Source organism: Salmo trutta, chromosome 9 (assembly GCF_901001165.1).
Source record: "Salmo trutta chromosome 9, fSalTru1.1, whole genome shotgun sequence".
Lineage (NCBI taxonomy): Eukaryota > Metazoa > Chordata > Actinopteri > Salmoniformes > Salmonidae > Salmo > Salmo trutta.
The window spans coordinates 29,405,452-29,427,425 of record NC_042965.1 but is presented as its reverse complement, the minus strand read 5'-3'; the positions used below and the strand labels follow the sequence as shown (position 1 = coordinate 29,427,425).

The following is a 21,974-nucleotide window of genomic DNA, read 5'->3' as shown; positions in this document are numbered from 1 at the left end:
AAAAAAATTCTTAGTCCAAAGGGTGAATATGCTCTGGAATATGGTGCCATTTGGGACACAACTTGGTCAAATATTTTAATTAGAGAAAGGACTCTACACCGCAGGTGGGTCACCCACTCAAGAGATAAAACACCAGAGAAAATATTTAATGGTAGAAATGTCACCTCAAAAAGTTGAGCACCTCGGTAACACTCCCCCAGTTTGTCATCTTCTAAACCACCCGATTAGCCACCAATCACCCCATTAAAAGGTGGAGACAATGGTGTGATTGGTAAAATGTTTCCACCTTTTAATGGGGTGATTGGTGGCTAATCGGGCGTCTAAACACAAAACGTGGTATGGGCGGAGCTACCGCAATAGGGCGGAGCCGAGTGTCGATTCAACATGGTAACGCACTCTGTCGTTACGTAAACCCTTCGGCGCACATTTTCAAATCTGATCAGGAACAAAAGTGCATTCCTACACATGTTAATGTAGCTATCTATAAAGAAACAGTTCACTGTTCCAGAAGCTTTGGAAATAATCGAGGTAATGTACTAATTCAATCTAGTTACAGCTTTTGTTTTCATACAGCAACGGTAGCTAGCATAAACAAAATCTGGGGATGTCAAATTACCAAATTTTAGTTAACTTTAACGGGTGGGTATAATTTGTGGAACGTTCCAACAGGAATCTGTTCCCAAAACTTCGTAAATAATAAGATTGCCAACAAACAACGCATACAAAGTTGTATAGCGGTAGAATAAGATACCGAGTAGGGAGTGGGCAATTTTGTTAAGTTTTTCACTCACCACGTTTATTCCGAAATATCTGTCCTCATTCTGGTAGCCTATGGACAAACATTAAGAATAAGCTACGTGGTGAGTTGATGCTTATTCGGCAGCTAGTTAACTAGGTGAATTGATCATGCTAACTTACTTTGTATGCGTTTGTTGTTGGCATCCTTGTTATTTACGAAGTTTTTAGAACAGATTCCTGTTGGAACGTTACAGAAATGATACCCACCCAACCTTAACTTGAGCTAATTTAACTAGTTTATTGATATCCGATATAGCTAACTACAGTAGCAAGTTATCTATCTAATCCAGTTATGTTTTTAGCTAGCTAAAAAGTTGGTTAACTAGGTAACGTTAGTATCACAGCTACCAACAACCACAAACGATACATTCCTGTATTTAGGCTAGCTAGGTTTAGTGCCCAAGTGCTAACTAAAATTACTTTGTTTACAGGTGGCCAACAACAAAAATGTTGTGTTATTTTAGGATTGCTTTGGGGAAAAATCAGGTCGCCTTTGCTTTGGTAACGTTAGATAGCTAGGCTCCTATGATCAAATATCCAACAGCTAACGTTACTGTTAGCTACCGACAGTATAACTCAGTTTAATAAATGCAACTTCAGGAAGCAGAGAGGAATAAAGAACCTAATGTGCATCTCTGTGTCCCCCTCTCCCCCCAGGCAGTCACGATGAGCTCATCATCCTCACCCCTTTCCCGGGTGCGTCAGTGGGCCTCACCGTCCCTGAAGCACAGGGGCGCCTCTCCTGCCGCGAGCAGCACCCCGCTCTTCGCATCTTTCGAGGGAAACGATGATGAGCTAGAGCGGCGTCAGAGGCGCAGATCCCGGGTCATTGACCTGCAAGCTGCCGCTGACTCCTCATTTAATGAATCTCCCTCTCATAGGTAGGACAAGCCCTCTCTCTGCCAGTAATCTCCTTTAGTACGACGTCTTGACAGGTGTTCTATTGATTTAGACCTTTGTAAGAGACAATCCTTGTGTTTGTGGTCAGCACCACGGAGACCCCTGCTGCTGTGCCCAAACTGTCAAATGCACAGATCTCAGAGCATTACTCCACCTGCATCAAGCTCTCCACTGAAAATGTAAGCAGCATGTGCATGCATATATTGCTGTTAACAGGCACTATTCTAAGAGGGGCAGAATACATCCCAAGGAAATGTTGATGTGGTGTTCTCGCTCCTAGTCATTGCTTATGGTGTCATATGTTTCCTTCAGAAAGTATTCATACCCCTTGACTTATTCCACATTTTGTTACAGCCTGAATTCAAAATAAATAACATACATTCTTTTTGTCACCCATTTACACCATCTCATAATGACAAAGTGGAAACATGTTTTTTTAATGACACCCCTGAGTCAGTACATGTTACAATAACATTTGGCAGCAATTTTAGCAGTGTGTCTTTCTGGAAGAGTCTCTAAGAACTTAGCAAACCTGGATCGTACAACATTTGCACATTATTATTTTTCAGCTCTGTTCCTTTATGATTTTGCCTGTGCTTAGTTTTTCTGTTTCCTTTTATCCTAAAAAGCTCCCTAGTCCTTGCCAATGACAAGCATACCCATAACATGATACAACCTTGAAAAAAATGAAGTGCGCACTCAGTGATATGTTGTGTTCAGTGTGCCCCAAACATAACGCTTTATATTCAGGACATAAAGTTAATATCTTTGCCAAATATTTTGCAGTTGTACTTTAGTACCTTACTGCAAACAGGATGCATGTTTTGGAATATTATTCTGTGCAGGCATCCTTCTTTTCACTTTGTCAATTAGGTTAGTGTTTGTGGAGTAACTACAATGTTGTTGATCTATCCTCAGTTTTGTCCTATCACAGTCATTAAACTCTAACTGTTTTAAAGTCACTTTTGGCCTCATGGTGAAATCCCTCAGTGGTTTCCTTCCTCTTCGGGAACTGAGTTAGGAAGGACTTCTGTATCTTTGTAGTGATTGGGTGTATTGATACACCATCCAAAGTGTAATTAATACACGGTCCCGTGTGGCTCAGTTGGTAGAGCATGGTGTTTGCAACGCCAGGGTTGTGGGTTCGATTCCCACGGGGGACCAGTACGGGGGGGGAAATGTATGAAATCTATTCACTACTGTAAGTCGCTCTGGATAAGAGCGTCTACTAAATGACTAAAATGTAAATGTAATAACTTCACCATGCCCAAAAGGATATTCAATGTCTGCTTTTTTTTACCCATCTACCAATAGATGCAATTCTTTTCAAGGCATTGGAAAACCTCCCTGGTCTTTGTGGTTGAATCTGTGTTTGAAATTCACTGATCGGTTGAAGGACCTTACAGTTATCTGTATGTGTGGGGTACAGAGATTGAGGTAGTCATTCAAAAATCATGTTAAACACTATTGCACACAGTGAGTCCATGCAACTTATTATGTGACTGGTTAAGCAAATTCTTACTCCTGAACTTCTTTGGGCTTGCCATAACAAAGGGGTTGAATACTTTTTGACTCAAGACATTTCAGCTGTAATTTTTGTTATTAATTTGCAAAATAAAAAACATAATTCCACTTTGACATTATGTGGTATTGTCTGTAGGCAGGCCAGTGACACACAATCTCAATTTAATCCATTTTAAATTCAGGCTATAACAGAACAAAATGTGGGAAAAGTCAAGGGGTGTGAATACTTTCTGAAGGCACTGTATCTCCAACCATGCAGGTTATTGGAAACTGGCGTCTCAGATTCACAAAGCCTTGTCCTATTTTTGTAGAAAATTACCACCAAAAATGCCTTTGGTCTCCACCTGATTGACTACATGGCTGACATCCTCAAACAGAAGGATTCTGAGCTCACAAATTTCAAGGTATGGCTTGATACATTAATTATTCCTTTATTGTAGTTTCTGTTTCTTATGTCTCCTTAAATTTACTCATCACAAAACTCTTAAGATTTGCACTACTATTGAGGAGATTAAAGTATAATCTACTAATGAAGAAATACGTTTTTAGCGCAACCACTTAAGATATACATTGTTTGTTTTTATAGGCTTATTCCAAACTAATGGAGTATATTGATGACAGACTGGTCATTTCACTTTATGGGCCTAGCGTCTGTTGGCTGTATGAGAATGTGTTTTTCTCTGTCCTTGCCTAGGTGGCAGCGGGTACCTTGGATGCCAGCACCAAGATTTACGCAGTCCGAGTGGATGCTGTCCATGCTGATGCCTACAGAGTACTGGGAGGCCTGGGTGCTGAGACCAAGCCTGGGGAAGGTGAGAGCCTCTTAACTATAACATCCATACACTGTCTGTGTCCCAAATGGCAAACTATTCCCTTTATTGTCCACTACGTTTGACACAGCGTAGTGCACTATATAGGGAATATGGTGCCATACTGTGACTTACTCTGTCGTAAAAAATGTAATAATTGTTGTCAATTTAAGATCATCGGGCTCTGACCTTTTCCTATGCGTATGGAGCAGGAGATGGGGGAGAGATGGAGGATGGTGCTGCAGGAGAGCTGGCTGCCAAGCAGGTGGTGAAGAAGAAGAGGCCTCCCAAAAAGACTGTGGAGCAGAACCTGAGCAACATCAACAGCTCTGAGTCAGAGAGGAAGTGTGAGGTAAGTGATGGTTTTCCTGCTCCAGGAATAGCATGAGGTAAAGTACCAGGCTATGCCTGTGAGGTTTGATGTGGAGTCACCTGGACATGTTTGAGACACATAGCCAAACTCTGAATATAAATGTAATTGGTGCGGAAAGCCTTTTTAATTTTGTAAAGTGAGTGTGGAAGAGGTGAAATAATTGTTATTATTGTATTACTAGAAAGTGTATGCCCTCGGGCCTGGAGGGAAGCAAAAGTAATTCCGCCACCTAAGAATAGAGGAATGACTGGCTCAAATAGCCACCCTATCAGCCTCTTACCAACCCTTAGTAAGGTTTTGGGAAAAATTGTGTTTGACTGGATACAATGCTATTTTACAGTAAACAAATTGACAACAGACTTTCAGCACGCTTATAGGGAAGGACATTCAACAAGCACAGCACTTACACAAATGATTGATGATTGTCTGAGAGAAATTCATGATAAATATTGTGGGGGCTGCTTTGTTAGACTTTAGTGGGCTTTTGACATTATTGATCATAGTCTGCTACTGGAAAAACGTATGTGTTATGGCTTTGCACCCCCTGTGATATTGTGGATAAACAGTTACCTGGCTAACAGAACAGAGAGAGTGTTCTTTAACAGAAGCCTTACCAACATAATCCAGGTAGAATCAGGAATTCCCCAGGGCAGCTGTCTAGGCCCCTTACTTATTTCAATCTTTACTAACGACATGCCACAGGAAATTGAGCATGTTGAGGTGACTAAACTGCTTGGAGTAACCCTGGATTGTAAACTGTAATGGTTAAAACATATTGATACAACAGTAGCTAAGATGGTGAGAAGTCTGTCCATAATAAAGAGCTGTTTTACCTTAACAGCACTATTAACAAGGCAGGTCCTACAGGCCCTAGTTTTGTCGCACCTGGACTACTGTTCAGTCGTGTGGTCAGGTGCCACAAAGAGGGAGTTAGAAAATTGCAATTGGCTCAGAATAGGGCAGCATAGCTGGAGAGATTGACTTAATCACTAATTGTATTTGTGGGAGGTATTGACATGTTGAAAACACCGAGCTCTCTATTTAAACGACAAACACACCGCTCAGACACCCATGCATACCCCACAAGACATGCCACCAGAGGTCTCTTCACCGTCCAAGTCCAGAACAGACTATGGGAGGCGCACAGTACTACATAGAGCCATGGCTACATGGAACTCTATTCCACATCAGGTAACTGATGCAAGCAGTAGAATCAGATTTAAAAAACAGATAAAAATACACCTTATGGAACAGCGGGGACTGTGAAGCAACACAAACATAGGCACAGACACATGCATACACACACACAATAACAAATGCACAACACCGAGTGTGTTGTGAGCTGCTGTCTGAAAGATGACTGGGAATATGGCTGAATATAAACAGTGTATTTATTCCCTCTGCAAGGCAATCAAACAACCGACATGTTGGTATAGGGAAAAGGGGGAGTCGCAATTCAACAGCTCAGACACGAGACGTATGTGGCAGGGTCTACAGGCAGTTACGGACTACAAAAAGAAAACCAGCTACGTCACGGACACCGTCTTGCTTCCAGACAAACGAAACACCTTCTTTGCCCGCGTTGAGGATAAGTGCCACCGACGTGGCCCGCTACCAAGGAGTGCGGGCCTCTCCTTCTCCGTGGCTAACGTAAAACATTTTAACGTGTTAACCCTTGCAAGGCTGCTGGCCCAGACAGCATCCCTAGCCGCATCCTCAGAGCATGCGCAGACCAGCTGGCTAGTGTTCTTAAGAACATATTCAATCGCTCCCTATCCCAGTCTGCTGTCCCCACATGCTTCAAGGTGGCCACCATTGTCCCTGTACCCAGGAAGGTAAAGATAATTGAACTAAATGACTATCGCCCCGTAGCACTCACTTCTGTCATCATGAAGTGCTTTGAGAGACTAGTCAAGGATCACCTCCACCTTACCTGCGTGGCCATGCATGCCTCCAACTCAATCATCAATTTTGCAGACGATACAACAGTAGTGGGTTTGATTACCAACAATGACAAGACAGCCTACAGGGAGGAGGTGAGGGCACTCGGAGTGTGGTGTCAGGAAAACAACCTCTCACTCAACATTAACAAAACAAAGGAGATGATGATGACGTCAGGAAGCTGAAGAAATTTGGCTTGTCACCTAAAACCTTGGCAAACTTTTAATGATGGGCAATTGAGAGCATCCTGTCGGGCTGTATCCCCGCCTGGTACGGCAACTGCACCGCCCTCAACCGCAAGGCTCTCCAGAGGGTGGTGCGGTCTGCACAACGCATCACCGTGGGCAAACTACATTCCCTCCAGGACACCTAAAGCACCTGATGTCACAGGAAGGCCAGAAAGATCATCAAGGACATCAACAACCCGAGCCACTGCCTGTTCACCCCGCTACCATCCAGAAGGCGATGTCAGTACAGGTGCATCAAAGCTGGGACCGAGAGACTGAAAAACGGCTATCTCAAGGCCATCAGACTACTAAACAGCCATCACTAACACAGAGCGGCTGCTGCCGACATGCAGACTGTGGTGGCTAATTTCTGCATTACCTAATGAGGAGAGTTACAAACTTCACACACAAGTCAGAGTTATACTTAAAACTACATCTTTAATAATTAAGATGCTTTTGCAAAAGCACTTAGCGCATCATTGAAGGTCATCTCTAATGAACCATTGAAAAAGTGATTACACAAAAGTACAAAGATCCTTTACACCCAAGATCCACCCCTCTCAACGTACATGACGAACAACAGATCATAGGAACAGTTCAAAGGTTAAGTTTTGTATGAAAAATATCTATAAAACATAGCAGACAGCAACTGCTGTATCAACAGTGTTCATTGTATAGACCAGTATCTAGTCCTCCTACCCCAAACTGGAACCGTCTCTCCCTGGTACGGTATAGAACAGAACCATTAGCTCATCCAATGGCATAAATCAATTGACAACTCTAGATACTCCCATCTCAAGTAAACCCCTTCTTGACTCCACTCCTGGACAAGCTCACTGAGGGGAGTGACTTGCGCACAGACATTGTGGAGACAAATAATTGGTTCCCCATTAATCACGCCATCCCTTCACATGGTTTAACAATACATTCACATATGACAAGTATCTCACATAAGCATATTATGCAAATAAAACATCTTAATTATCTATTCATCCACCACAAGACTCAAATCGTTGGCCACTTTAATAAATGGATCACTAGTCACTTTAAATAATGCCACTTTAATAATATTTACATATCTTACATAAGTCAACTAATATGTTATATACTGTATCTTATACAATCTATTGCATCTTGCCTATGCTGCTCGGTCATCACTCATCCATATATTTATATGTACATATTCTTATTCCATCCCTTTAGATTTGTGTTTATTAGGTAGTTGTTTAATTGTTAGATTACTTGTTAGATATTACTGCACTGTCAGAACTAGAAGCACAAGCATTGCGCTACACTCGCATTAACATCTGCTAACCATGTGTATGTGACCAATGAAATTTGATTTGTGTAATCTGTTATGAATGTATTGAAATGTTATTAAAATTGTATAACTGCCTTTTGCCGGACCCCAGGAAGAGTAGCTGCTGCATTGGTAGCAGCTTATGGGGATCCATAATAAATACAAAGCCAGAGGACTTATTATGATATTTACTAAGTATGGATCCAGACAGGATTGTGAAAGTTCCTACAAAGCTCACACATGGTAAGCTCACCAATATTCTCCTCATTATCATCCCACCCCTCCAACTACAGGTGGACCCCATGTTCCAGCGCATGGCGTCGTCCTTCGATGAGAGCAGCACAGCAGGCGTCTTCCTGTCAGTGCTGTTCAGTGAAGACAGTCACTGTGAGCTGCTCTTCCCCTCCCACATGACCCTGCTGCACTCCACTCAATCCTGCTCCCAGTCTCCTCTGCAGCACGTCCCTGCGCTGTCCTTCACAGGTAACACTGACATATGTAGCAAATACCTCAGAGTAGAAGTTCTGATTTAGGATCAGTTTTGCCTTTTAGATCACAATGTATACGATTATGTGTACAATGGGAGCCTGATCCTAGAACAGCACTCCTACTCAGTGCTTAATTTGTAAATTGGGAGGTGCCTGAACAAAGTGAGCCTGAGAGCGGTGACCTGGGGGGCTCTGAGGTACCAGAACGCATAAAAAAATACTTTCACCTTCATAATAAAGCATCGGATGCATTATCGCTTTTGCGTACTGGCATAGCACAGTAGAGATGATTTGCAGAAGTTGCGCACATGGGGAACCATTTTGTAGCCTGGGATCCGAGAAAAATGTGGTCTTTCATAAACTAATTTCATGCAATTCTATATCCTTTTAGATGACTCGAGACTTTAGCAGAATCTTTTTTAATACCCAACAAGTTATCTGAATTTCTGGATACTTTGACACTGACAAACTAAGAATCTGAGATCAATAAAAACGACCTTGTCTTGAATCCATCAATAGCCTTGACCTAGGTGTGTGGAGACAAACATATTGTACAATATGAAAAGGAAATTAGTCTTAAAAAGCTTTCCAGTTTCACTGACTCACCCAATGATATGCAGCTCACTCACCGGTGATGTTTAATGTGCTCGTGCCAAAAGCTTATCTCTTGTTTTACTTTGTAAAACAATGAAGTTCACTCAATAGGTCTATTTGGAAGTTGATAACTTGGAAGACATATTAGTCTTTTCAGCAGGATCCATTTGCTTTACAACCTGTGTTTTCCCAAGATTGTATTTTAAATTATTGCTAAAGGTCTGTTTTGGCAGCATGCTGTTCACTTACAGATTTACTGCTCGTTCCTGACTGTAGGCATCAAATCACATTTTATTGGTCACATACCGCTGAATACAACAGGTGTAGACTTTACAGTGAAATGCTTACTTACAAGCCCATTCCCAACAATGCAAAAGTTAAAAAAAACTAATATATTTTCTAAATAAAAAGGAATAGTAACAACAAAAATGCTATGTACAAGGAGTACCAGTACTGAGTCAATGTGCAGGGGTACGAGGTAGTTGAGGTAATACAGTATGTACATGTGGGTAGAGGTAAAAGTGACTAGGCAATCAGGATATATAATAAACAGAGTAGCAGCAGCATATGTGAAAGTGTGTGTGTGTGTGGCATCAATATCATTGTGAGTGTGTGTGGGTAGACTCTGAGTGTGCATAGAGCCGGTGCAAAACAATTTAAGATTAATAAATAAAAGGGGGTCAATGTAAATTGTCCGGATAGCCATTTGATGAACTGTTCAGCAGTCTTTTGGCTTGCATTGCGATTGGGCTACACACAATCCACAGCTAGGCTATTAAAAAAATAAATGTTATTGATCCTCTGTGGCTAAATTTTAGGCCTACTCCTTATTTCTGAACAGACGGCAATAATTCTATAACTTTGGTAAATACATGAACATTTATCAGGGGTGCTGCGGCACCTCCAGCACAATTCTTGCGTCTATGGTTCTATAAGGAAATAAATAATGTAGTGCAAGATACAGGCGTGTTTCTTTCTCTCACCACCGCAATGGCCACGTGCGTTGGTCTATATAGGCTACAATGTTGCGCAAAAACCCGGGCCGGCCCACACGAATCAATTCTTAGAATATCAGGCATGTTTTCACATAACATATGTTAGGGGGCAGAAATCTAGTGGAGTCAACTTTAATTTTGACATTGAAAACAGTGAGAGAAAAAAAATGTTTCGTGCCACGACAGGTACTGAATCCTGGCAAATAGGTTCCGAAAGGAAACTGAGAAGTGCCGGATCCTGTTGCAGCAGAATCCAGATTAAATGAAGCACTGCTCCTACTCTGAGACATGAATACATGTGACCCCTGGGCTGTTTTTGCTGTAGTCTGGCATAGTATCTCTAGATTTTCTCAGAGCCTATAGCTGGTTGTGTTGAGTGATGCTGTAAGGCAGTGTTTCTCAATCCTGGTCCTGGTGACCCAAAACGGTTCACATTTTTGTTTTGCCCTAGCACTACACTCCTGATTCTACTAATCTAAGGTATGATGATGAGTCTGTTAGTGGAATCGGGTATGTAGTGTGAGGACAAAACAAAAATGTGCACCCCCCCAGAACCAGGATTAAGAAACACTGCTGTAAGGTATTGGCAGTTGGCCTACATATTCCGATTAATGGTATCATTCATGAAATGATTGTGTGATTGGACAGGTGGTCTCCAGCAGACCCAGGAGAAGAGCTCCATCTGCCCCTCCCTGGCAGACTTCTCTTTCACCAGCTGGAACCCTGACCAGGTGAGAGCAACATACACTGGCAATATACACAGCTGCATCCCAAATGGCACCCTATTTCCTATATAGTGCACTACTTTTGACCAGGAATCTATGGGTCCTGGTCAAATATAGTGCACGATATAGGGAATAGGGTGCCATTTGGGAAGCACCCGTCTTTATTTTAGTTTGGAAATGATACAGATTGGAGGTATTGTTTTGATACAGTAGTCATATAGCCCTACAGTCTCTATATAAATCGTTCTTCTATTACAGACCATGAACCAGATGCTGGAGAAGATGAAGCAGGGGGATCACGTGTTTGACCGGAATGCTGAGGCGGAGCCGGATGAGGAGGAGTGTCAGGATTTTGGGGATGATTTTGATGGAGACTATGACGAGGGTCAGGGGGACTATGGTGGAGAGGGTTCCAAGGAACACAAGGATGGCTGTAAGGCTGGAGGGCTGGGGAGAGGAAGGTGAGTGTACTGAGGGTGTTTGTTACAGGGTGGTAACAACCTGGGGGCGTTTGTTGGTACTCTGCTTGTTTATACCTCTAGAGCAGTGGTTCCCAAACACTTTATAGTCCCGTACCCCTTCAAACATTCAACCTCTAGCTGCGTACCCCCTGTAGCACCAGGGTCAGCGCAGTCTCAAATGTTGTTTTTTTTGCCATCATTGTGCCTACCACACACTATACGATACATTTATTAAGATTTGACGTACATCGTCCCTTTTGATGCGGTGAAGTTGTCCTGTCCCCTTAGCAGAAAAACACCCCCAAAGCATAAGGTTTCCACCTCCATGTTTGACGGTGGGGATGGTGTTCTTGGTCATAGGCCGCATTCATCCTCCTCCAAACACGGCGAGTTGATGCCAAAGAGCTCCATTTTGTTCTCAACTGACCACAACACTTTCACCCAGTTGTCCTCTGAATCATTCAGATGTTCATTGGCAAACTTCAGACGGGCATGTATATGTGCTTTCTTGAGCAGGGGGGCCTTGCGGGTGCTGCAGGATTTCAGTCCTTCACGGCGTAGTGTGTTACCAATTGTTTACTTGGTGACTATGGTCCCAGCTGCCTTGAGATCATTGACAAGATACTCCCGTGTAGTTCTGGGCTGATTCCTCACCGTTCTCATGATCATTGCAACTCCACGAGGTGAGATCTTGTATGGAGCCCCAGGCCGAGGGATATTGACAGTTCTTTTGTGTTTCTTTTGCGAATAATCGCACTGTTGTCTACTTCTCACCAAGTTGCTTGGTGATGGTCTTGTAGCCCATTCCATTCTTGTGTAGGTCTACAATCTTGTCCCTGACATCCTTGGAGAGCTCTTTGGTCTTGGCCATGGTGGAGAGTTTGGTATCTGATTGATTCTGTGGACAGGTGTCTTTTAAACAGGTAACAAGCTGAGATTAGTAGCACTCCCTTTAACATTTTTTTACATTTTACTCATTTAGCAGACGCTCTTATCCAGAGCGACTTAGTAGTGAATGCATACATTTCATACATTTATTTTTTTTCGTACTGGCCCCCTGTGGGAATCGAACCCACAACCCTGGCGTTGCAAACACCATGCTCTACCAACTGAGCTACAGGGAAGCCTGTAGAGTGTGCTCCTAATCTCAGTTCGTTACCTTTTTATAAAAGACACCTGGGAGCCTGAAATCTTTCTGATTGAGAGGGGGTCAAATATTTATTTCCCTCATTAAAATGCAAATCATTTTATAACATTTTTGACATGTGTTTTTCTGGATTTTTTTATTGTTATTCTGTCTCTCACTGTTCAAATAAACCTACCATTTAAAATTATAGACTGATAATTTCTTTGTCAGTGGGCAAGCGTACAAAATCAGCAGGGGATCAAATACTTTTTTCCCTCACTGTGTGTGTGTGTGTGTGTGTGTGTTGTGTGTGTGTGTGTGTGTGAATCACATTTTTATTTGGCGTACCCCCGACAGCATTATGCATACCCCAGTTTGGGAATACCTGCCATAGAGGATCCCAGCGATGTTTCACGAGGAATGGTATCCCACAAGGAAACCGGTCCGGTAGCTTGAATTGACCTTGTTCTGTCTCTAGTTTTGTTGTTGTTTTGTGTACCATGATGTCCTGAGTGTTTCAAAACTGTTATGACGGCAACACACCCAAACCCATTAAATGTCCAGTTTAGATGTCTGAATGAATGAAGGGAAACAATTTGACTCGACAGAAAAAGCTCTACTAATGACTTTGACCTCCTTAACTTAGGTCCAGGCAAGCTTTAGAATTGGAGTTACTTATCTGAGCAAAAGTAATTGGATTAACTGAAGATGTGTTTATTAAATCCATATTTTTCTCGGTCTAGGTTTAAAAATGAAACTGATGTTTCTTTTCCATCTTGGGAAATAGTTACAGGGGAGATGGATGAGCCAATTAGACGATTAGGTGGCCATGATAGTATGCGGGCCAGATTAGGAATTTAGCAAGGACACCGGGGTTAACACCCCTACTCGTACAATAAATGCCATAGGATCTTTAGTGACCACAGTCAGGACACTCGTTTAACGTCCCATCTGAAAGACGGTACCATACACAGGGCAATGTCCCCAATCACTGCACAGGTGGATTGGCTTTTATTTATTTTTATCAGAGGAAAGGGTGCCTCCTACTGGCCCGCCAACACCACTTCCAGCAGCATCTGGTCTCACATCCAGGAACCGACCAGAACCAACCCTGCTTAGCTTCAGAGGCAAGCCAGCAGTGGGATGCAGGGTGGTATGCTGCTGGCCATGTATTTTAATGTAATTCTGTGGTGTGGCTGCCTGTCCACAGGGATGTGATTCCCATTGGAGAGAGGGACATAGCCACCATGTGTCTGCAGCTGTCCAACCAGCCCAGAGAGTACTCCTACTTCAGCCCTAGGACCATGGCTGCCTGGGCAGGTCCTGGCTACTGGCGCTTCAAACCTCTGCACAAGAGTGAGTGGTGGTTGTACACACAAAGCCATGTTGTATATGTAGTTTATATGTGTTTGGGTGAATTCCTTAACAGCATTGGCCACTAAATAGCACCTGTTCATTCCTCTGTCTCGCTCGTGTGTGTGTGTGTGTGTGTGCGTGCGTGTGTAGAGGACAACATGCCTGAGAAGGAGGGTCGCAAGAGAAAGCCTAAGAAGGCCTTTGAAATCGACTTTAACGTCCATGTCAACTTTGAAACCTACTTCCGCACCACTAGAGTAAGCCCTTGGTAACCCCTCCAGTTCTCTGATTTATTGTTTGAGCTGCACCCAAGAGCATTAATCGGAAATAAGGTCCTTGCTTCAGGGCCTGAGCTACAGGCAGTCAGATTTGGGTATGTCTTTTTAGGTGAAAATTGAAAAAAAGGGGCGGGTCCTTAAGATGAACATTCACAGACAGATTACCAGGACGTGTACTGCAAGCATGCGCTGACCAACTGGCAAGTGTCTTCACTGACATTTTCAACCTCTCCCTGTCCGAGTCTGTAATACCAACATGTTATAAGCAGACCACCATAGTCCCTGTGCCCAAGAATACTAAGGTAACCTGCCTAAATGACTACCAACCCGTAGCACTCAGGTCTGTTGCCATGAAGTGCTTTGAAAGGCTGGTCATGGCTCACATGAACACCATTATCCCAGAAACCCTAGGCCTACTCCAATTTGCATACCACCCTAACAGATCCACAGATGATGCAATCTCTATTGCACTCCACACTACCCTTTCCCACCTGGACAAAAGGAACACCTATGTGAGAATGCTATTCATTGACTACAGCTCAGCGTTCAACACCATAGTGCCCTCAAAGCTCATCAATAAGCTAAGGAACCTGGGACTAAACACCTCCCTCTGCAACTGGATCCTGGACTTCCTGACGGGCCGCCCCCAGGTGATAAGGGTAGGTGCCAGGACAAAAACATCTCCCTCAACGTGATCAAGACAAAGGAGATGATTGTGGACTACAGGAAAAAGAGGACCGAGCACGCCTCCATTCTCATCGACGGGGCTGTAGTGGAGCAGGTTGAGAGCTTCAAGTTCCTTGGTGTCCACATCACCAACAAACTTACATAGTCCAAGTTAGGGATGGGCGATATGGCCAAAATCTCATATCCCGATATAGGTAATTTCATATCCCGATATCGATACATATCACGATAGACACATTCTGTAAATTCAATGAATAAATAGTTTATATAAAGTGACAACATGTAAAGGCCTATTTCTTATTACATTTTGAATTATACTCTACAAATAAAAGGTATTTGCATTTGGTACCTTGAGTCGAGTGTTAGCATCAACTCACGAAACCCCCGTTTCTCGACAGTGTAAATTAGGGCCATGTCTTTGCAAATGTAAGTTGTTACGGCAGCTGTTACCTCCTTCCATCTTCGTGATTCTTTGCCATATGGTGTGCCGTGGGCAAAAGCCTCTTGCAATGTCAGTCGGGGGTTTGTTTTGAGCACTCAACTGTACTTTTTGGGGTCTCATCCGTAAACTCTCCATACTGTTTCACATGATTCTTGCGTAGGTGGTAAGAGGTTAGTGGTGTTTGAGCCTGTCAGGACTGGCCTGCGGCATATTTTGCAGAGGATGGTTTTCTGGTGCGTGTCATACTTTACATACCCAAACCATGCCCTTGCGACCAAAGTAGCCCCTCTTTTAGGTACGGTCTCCGTGCCACGTTCACTTCCCTCCATGTTTGTTTGTGTTGCAAATGTCCAAATATTGCCATAAAGAGTGTTATTTGCGACACAACAAAATAAACGAGAGCATAATATGAAACGATAGACGTTTTTCTATCGTCACACGATATATATCATCATATCGCCTAGCCCTAGTCCAAGCACACCAAGACAGTCGTGAAAAGTGCACGACAAAACCTGTTCCCACTCAGCAGACTGAAAAGATTTGGCATGGGTCCTCAGATCCTCAAAAGGTTCTACAGCTGCACCACCGAGAGCATCCTGACTGGTTGCATCACTACCTGGTATGGCAACTGCTCGGCCTCCGACCGTAAGGCACTACAGAGTTTAGTGCGTACGGCCCAGTACATGACTGGTGCCAAGCTTCCTGTCATCCAGGACCTCTACACCAGGCAGTGTCAGAGGAAGGCCCTAAATTGTCAAGACTCCAGCCACCCTAGTCATAGACTGTTCTCTCTGCTACCACACAGCAAGCGGTACAGGAGCGCCAAGTCTAGGTCCAAGAGGCTTCTAAACAGCTTCTACCTGGGCCGACTCTCTTCTCTGTATACATCAATGATGTCGCTCTTGCTGCTGGTGATTCTCTGATCCACCTCTACGCAGACGACACCATTCTGTATACTTCTGGCCCTTCTTTGGACACTGTTAACTAACCTCCAGACGAGCTTCAATGCCATACAACTCTCCTTCCGTGGCCTACAACTGCTCTTAAATGCAAGTAAAACTAAATGCATGCTCTTCAACCGTTCGCTGCCCGCCCGTCCAGCATCACTACTCTGGACGGTTCTGACTTAGAATTAAATCTAGAATCAGCTTCCTATTTCGCAACAAAGCATCCTTCACTCATGCTGCCAAACAGTCAGTTTTACGAGGGTATCTTGCCGATCCTTGACTTCGCCGACATCATTTACAAAATAGCCTCCAACACTCTACTCAGACTGCATCCAATTTGCTATCACAGTGCCATCCGTTTTGTCACCAAAGCCCCATATACTACCCACCACTGCTCTCGTTGGCTGGCCCTCGCTTCACATTCGTCGCCAAACCCACTGGCTCCAGGTCATCTATTAGTCTTTGCTAGGTAAAGCCCCGCCTTATCTCAGCTCACTGGTCACCGTAGCAGCACCCACCCGTAGCACTCGCTCCAGCAGGTATATCTCACTGGTCACCCCCAAAGCCAATTCCTCCTTTGGCCGCCTTTCCTCTGCTGCCAATGACTGGAACGAATTGCAAAAATCACTGAAGCTGGAGACCCATATCTCCCTCACTAACTTTAAGCACCAGCTGTCAGAGCAGCTCACAGATCACTGCACCTGTACATAGCCCATCCAACTACCTCATCCCCATACTGTTATTTATTTTTTTACTCCTTTGCACCCCAGTATCTCTACTTGCACATTCATCTTTTGCACATCTATCACTCCAGTGTTTAATTGCTATATTGTAATTATTTCGCCACTATGGCCTATTTATTGCCAACCTCCCTTATCCTACCTCATTTGCACACACTGTATATAGACTTTTTCTCTATTGTTATTGACTGTATATTTGTTTATTCCATGTGTAACTCTGTTGTTTGTCACACTGCTTTGCTTTATCTTGGCCAGGTCGCAGTTGTAAATGAGAACTTGTTCTCAACTATGCTACCTGGTTAAATGAAGGTGAAATAAAAAAAATAAAAAAAACCCAAGCCACAAGACTCATGAACATCTAATCAAATGGCTCCCCCCCCCCCCCCTTCCATTGCTGCTACTCTGTTATCATCTATGCATAGTCGCTTTAATAACTCTACCTACATGTACATATTACCTCAACTAATCGGTGCCCCCGCACATTGACTCTGTACCGGTACCTCCTGTATATAGTCTCACTATTGTTATTTTACTGCTGCTGTTTAATTACTTGTTACATTTATTTCTTATTCTTACTCAAATCTTTTTTTCCCTGCGTTGTTGGTTAGGGGCTCTTAAGCATTTCACCGTAAGGTCTACACCTGTTGTATTCGGCGCATGTGACTAAATTTGATTGTATAATCACTAGTAGGCAGTCACATTCTAACGTTAAAGTGCCCGTTTTCTGAGCCGTTGTCAATTACTGTATTAGTCACTTCTGAAAATCACTTTTGATACTAATACAGGGGTCAAGTGTCTTGACAAACTCTGCATATGTATAAGACAGTTAAGCTGTTTCAAATGTTAGTCACTGCAGCCGAGGAAATGTGGCTATAGGAGTTTCCTCACCACTCACACATTGATTCGAACCTTTCCCTCACCTCTGCCTAATGTGTTTTCCCAGGCTGCTACCACTATCATCAAGTCAGCCCTCAGTACCAGCAACAGGAAAACCACTCTAGCTGCAGACTTCCAGTTCCCCCCTGAGACCCTGTCCCAACTCAGCCTCAAACCTGCCAGCCCAGTAAGACCTCCTGTACACAACAACCAGCATGGAATAAACACATTTTGGGTGAAATGAATGTAACACACATTAGTTGACCCTGTCCTGCGTCTCCATGGTGATACCGGGGGACAGTGGTGTGCTAAAACAATGTGCAGCTGCCACCAGATACAGTCAGGCCTTCATCACCGTAGCTGAATGGAACTGATATGCTGGTGCAACTGATAAAGTGAAGATTGTGATGCCACTGACGTGTGCTCCATGTCAGTAAACGTGTGTGTGTGTGTGCTCCATGTCAGTAAACGTGTGTGTGTGCTCCATGTCAGTAAACGTGTGTGTGTGTGTGTGTGTGTGTGTGTGCTCCATGTCAGTTGTGTAAAGAGGGACAGAAGAGGTTGTCTGGAGAGCTGGAAAGCATCGGAGACTACGACTACAACAACGACACAGCCAACTTCTGCCCTGGCCTGCAGGTCTGTATTGTAACTTCCGTGTCAGTCTTATACAGCTTCCATTATGTGTCGATAAGACCACTACAGAGATATGGAACTTGCCACTGTATCATTACCCCCACTAATTCTATAGCTTCAGCCCTATTTTGTTAGTAGCTGGTTTTGTAATTATTTGGCTATTCTTTCTCGTCCTCTCTACATATCTATCTGACTCTCTCTATAGGGTGGGGACAGTGATGATGGTGAAGGTTTCAGTGGAGGTGCAGATGCCACCCAGCCTTCCGCAGACAGTAACCTCGCCTCCTCACAAGACCATGACGACGTGTCCACCTATGGGGAGGACAACCTGGTGCCAGAACCACACCGGGTAAGACGGGTGGGAAGGGGAATGGTTATGGGGAGCCAGTGTTCAGCAAGTGTCATGCTCTGAAATTTGTGTAGAAATGAATAAAGACTAAATAATTGAATGGGTAAACACCAATGTTTTGGGACCCAGGGTATAAATGGCAGCATCATGTTTGAAATGTTGTTAAAGCCCGGCTTTGCTTTTCATTTCAGGTGAACAAGATTGAGATAAACTACGCCAAAACAGCCAAGAAGATGGACATGAAGAGGCTCAAGAACACCATGTGGAATCTTCTGACTGACAGTCTGGAAAAAACAGCCAAGGTCAATTTTTTAAAGTGTTTTCATGCCTCTCTTTCCACTTCCGAGGTCTCATTGACTGGCTTCTATGGTTGGCTAATATGTTGGTTTTTTTCCCCTCCATGCCTCTTCCTTGCTGACCTGGGTAGAATATCAATAGGTTTTGCTCGTCTCCTCTCCTCACCTGCTTTTGAAAAAGGTCAAAGGTAGTCAGGGAGAGGAAACAAATGTGCTTGTATGAAGTCAGACTCTCCTGCTCCAATCACGCTTCATCGGGTAAATTGTGTATACAGGGGTGGAATGCCAAAACAAAAGTGTTCTGATAAAAACAAATGTGGCTAGATGTGAAAGACATTTTCTAGATAAAAGGATAAGTAGCATATAGTTTTTAAATGTGTGCTTGCTTTTCTCCTTTGAGAAAACGGCTGATTCAATGGGGGTTTGGCAGATTTTAAAACACTTCCGTGCTAGAAGCTGAAAGGATACTCTTGTGCATCCTCTGCTGAACTAGGTAATCAAGGAGGTGAGCACTCCTCTGTTCGCCTACTAACAATTTGATACTCTCCTTGACCATGGAGTTTCCGGGTCATGGAGGAGTGGACAGACTTGCCCAATAGCTGACATGCATAAAGATGGCAACCCCCATGTACTTACTACAAATACCTAATTTGCAAAGTTCACTGTGTTATACAGTGCTCCCCATTTACTCTTGTTTTGTATCTGCATTAGTACAGTAAACTTGATCCCGATTCTAGAACCAAGACCATTTTAAAAAGCGAGAAAGTAGATTTGTGTAGATTTATTGGCACATTGAACCATGTTGCGTGCCGTAGTTTAAAAACTGTGGGTATTGCTAAAGCAATAACTTCATCTGAATTCCTCCATCTTTATGCACCTTTCGCCATTGAGAATCTTCCCTGGGTTCAAATACTATTCAAAAGCTTTCAAATATTTTGGGCGTTTGCTTAAGTCTGCCAGAAGTCCCAGGTCTGCACGGTTTGCACTTTGATTGGTTCCATTCCAACAGCCAAGCTTAATTTACCACAAATTACATTTGAAATGATTTCAAATAGTATTTGAACCCAGGACTGCTTCCTTGTGGTTGACAGTGTTATGTTTTGTTCTCAGGTGGAGAATGCTGAGACTTTAGAGGTGTCTGGGGAGAAAGTCTTCAGTCAGACCACAAAGACCCTGCTTCAAAGGTACCAAGCCTTAGTATCACCACTGGGCCCATTCTTAAATGGCTATATCGTTTTCTCAGCTGCCATTTGAAGAGAATTGTAGTTTTGCTTCTTCTTCTTTTCATTAAACTAGTAGTGAGATAGACGTGTCATTTATTTAGACATTACTGCCAACTGAGGGACTTTGGATGGTGATGGTCCAAACATTCATTTGCTAAAAGGGATGTGGATGGGACATATGTGCTAATAAATAATGTAATAAAAGCCATGTGTTGTTCTCCCTCTCCTGTCACTTCAGCCTACCCCCCACCATGGCTCAGAACCTGTCTGTGCCCCTGGCGTTCGTCGTCCTGCTGCACTTGGCCAATGAGAAGGTGAGTAGCTACTTCTCTGACCTATTGCACCATGTCATTAGTAAAATAAGTTGGTTCTAGACATGGCTATTATGTTGTCATGTAGCATGTAGTGGTAGTACATATCTACATTATTAACTCAATACATTTAGAGCTTTTATCAACTGAGCGGGTGTGTGGAGGGGTTCACAAACCCTTTAATCTGCACAATCTATTTTGCCTGTGTTAAATATAAACTTGATATGAATCTAGTCGTCAGTATCAAGACTGTTTCCACTTGGTAGTTGAGTGTGAATGAAGAGTTAACCACGCCACTCAATTTTTTTTGTCATTCATTGTCTGTTTTCTTTAAAAAGAATTTGGAGCTCGTGAAGGTGGACGACATGTCAGATATCGTCATCAAGCAAGGTCAATGAAAAGGGCTAAACAATGGGACTTAAAACAGAGACTGGTTTCCTTTTTCTCCTCAATCTGCTTATTCTCACCTTTTCTCTGTATGATGAATTCCCGGCCATTCGTGTCAATCAAAGGCGCCATCACATTTAGGTGAAATATGTTATTTCTAGGAAATGTATAGTAAGTGTCCCTTTTTAAAAATGACTCATCTGTTTATTACCTGAATAGTGTGTTAAACATATTTACCTGTGCATTCAGTTGAACCTGTCCTTTTTTTGTTCTACATCTATTGTGTGTAAATAACAGTGGAGGCTGCTGAGGGGAGAGTGGCTCATAATAATGTCTGGAATGGTATCAAACACATGAAAACCATGTGTTTGATACCATTCCATTCCGGCCATTTATTATGAGTCGTCCTCCCCTCAGGAGCCTCCACTGGTAAATAATATAAATGCTTCGCTCCTGCCTTCCTCAAGACTGTAATGTGTACATACCAAAAATAAAAGTTTGTTTTTCTACATTGCACAGGAATCGGGTACAAGCAAACTGCAAGGTAGCTATTTTTAGGTAATGGTTATTTATGCTCTACCTTGTTAAACATTCAACTGGCGTCATTGGATTGTAGTGTACTCCCTGCAGTCTTGTCACGAATGTCCCAAACTGCACTCCTTTTTACCAGAGCTCTAAGGGAATGGGTGCCATTTGGGACGCAGGCACAGGCTAAAAACCAGTTGGTCAGGGTTAACAGTGTGTGTGGGCTGGGTGATACCGCGTCAGCATGACTGGTAGAACAGGAGCTGCTGGGATGGGTGGAGTCACTCACTTATTGATCTGGTGGCTGTAGAGGGAGGTTTGCATGTTGATACAGCCTGACTTGTCTGACAATGTGTTGTATGTTGTTACACTGCCTCAATCTCTCACCCACCCCCTTCCCTATCTTGAATGACACACTACATTTGGAATGTAAAGCAGATCATTGTTTTCCATAGGTCCACTCCCACCATTAACACTGTATTACATATAATGTAGGCCTACTGAATGAGATTTTGGCATCAAAAGCTTACAGCAAACTACCTACAAGCAACCACACAAGACTGTCGACCTAAAAGCATGTTTGAGACTGAACCTGCATCAGATATGTATCTGTCAGCATGCGAGATCAATCCTTTTAGACAAGATCCATCTTTATCACTGGGA

The 21,974-nt window shown here is 43.2% G+C and overlaps 1 protein-coding gene across 2 annotated transcripts; it reads left to right on the top strand.

Moving 5' to 3' along the window:
• The first annotated feature begins 319 nt into the window (after positions 1-319).
• Positions 320-21,346, top strand: LOC115200373 (condensin complex subunit 2). Of its 2 annotated transcripts, none has more exons than XM_029763396.1 (19): positions 320-528; positions 1,456-1,679; positions 1,787-1,877; positions 3,534-3,626; positions 3,917-4,034; positions 4,244-4,383; positions 8,166-8,355; positions 10,598-10,680; positions 10,933-11,135; positions 13,472-13,617; positions 13,768-13,874; positions 17,655-17,774; positions 18,125-18,223; positions 18,426-18,569; positions 18,761-18,872; positions 19,974-20,049; positions 20,327-20,402; positions 20,738-20,789; positions 21,306-21,346. In XM_029763396.1, exons 2-19 carry the CDS (start codon positions 1,465-1,467, stop codon positions 21,332-21,334), a joined length of 2,094 nt encoding a protein of 697 aa, XP_029619256.1. In that variant the 5' UTR covers positions 320-528; positions 1,456-1,464; the 3' UTR covers positions 21,335-21,346. The 2 variants fall into 2 exon arrangements, with proteins under 2 accessions (XP_029619256.1, XP_029619255.1); XM_029763395.1 differs by having other exon boundaries at positions 4,205-4,383; positions 18,761-18,871; positions 19,976-20,049.
• The last annotated feature ends 628 nt before the right edge of the window (positions 21,347-21,974 follow it).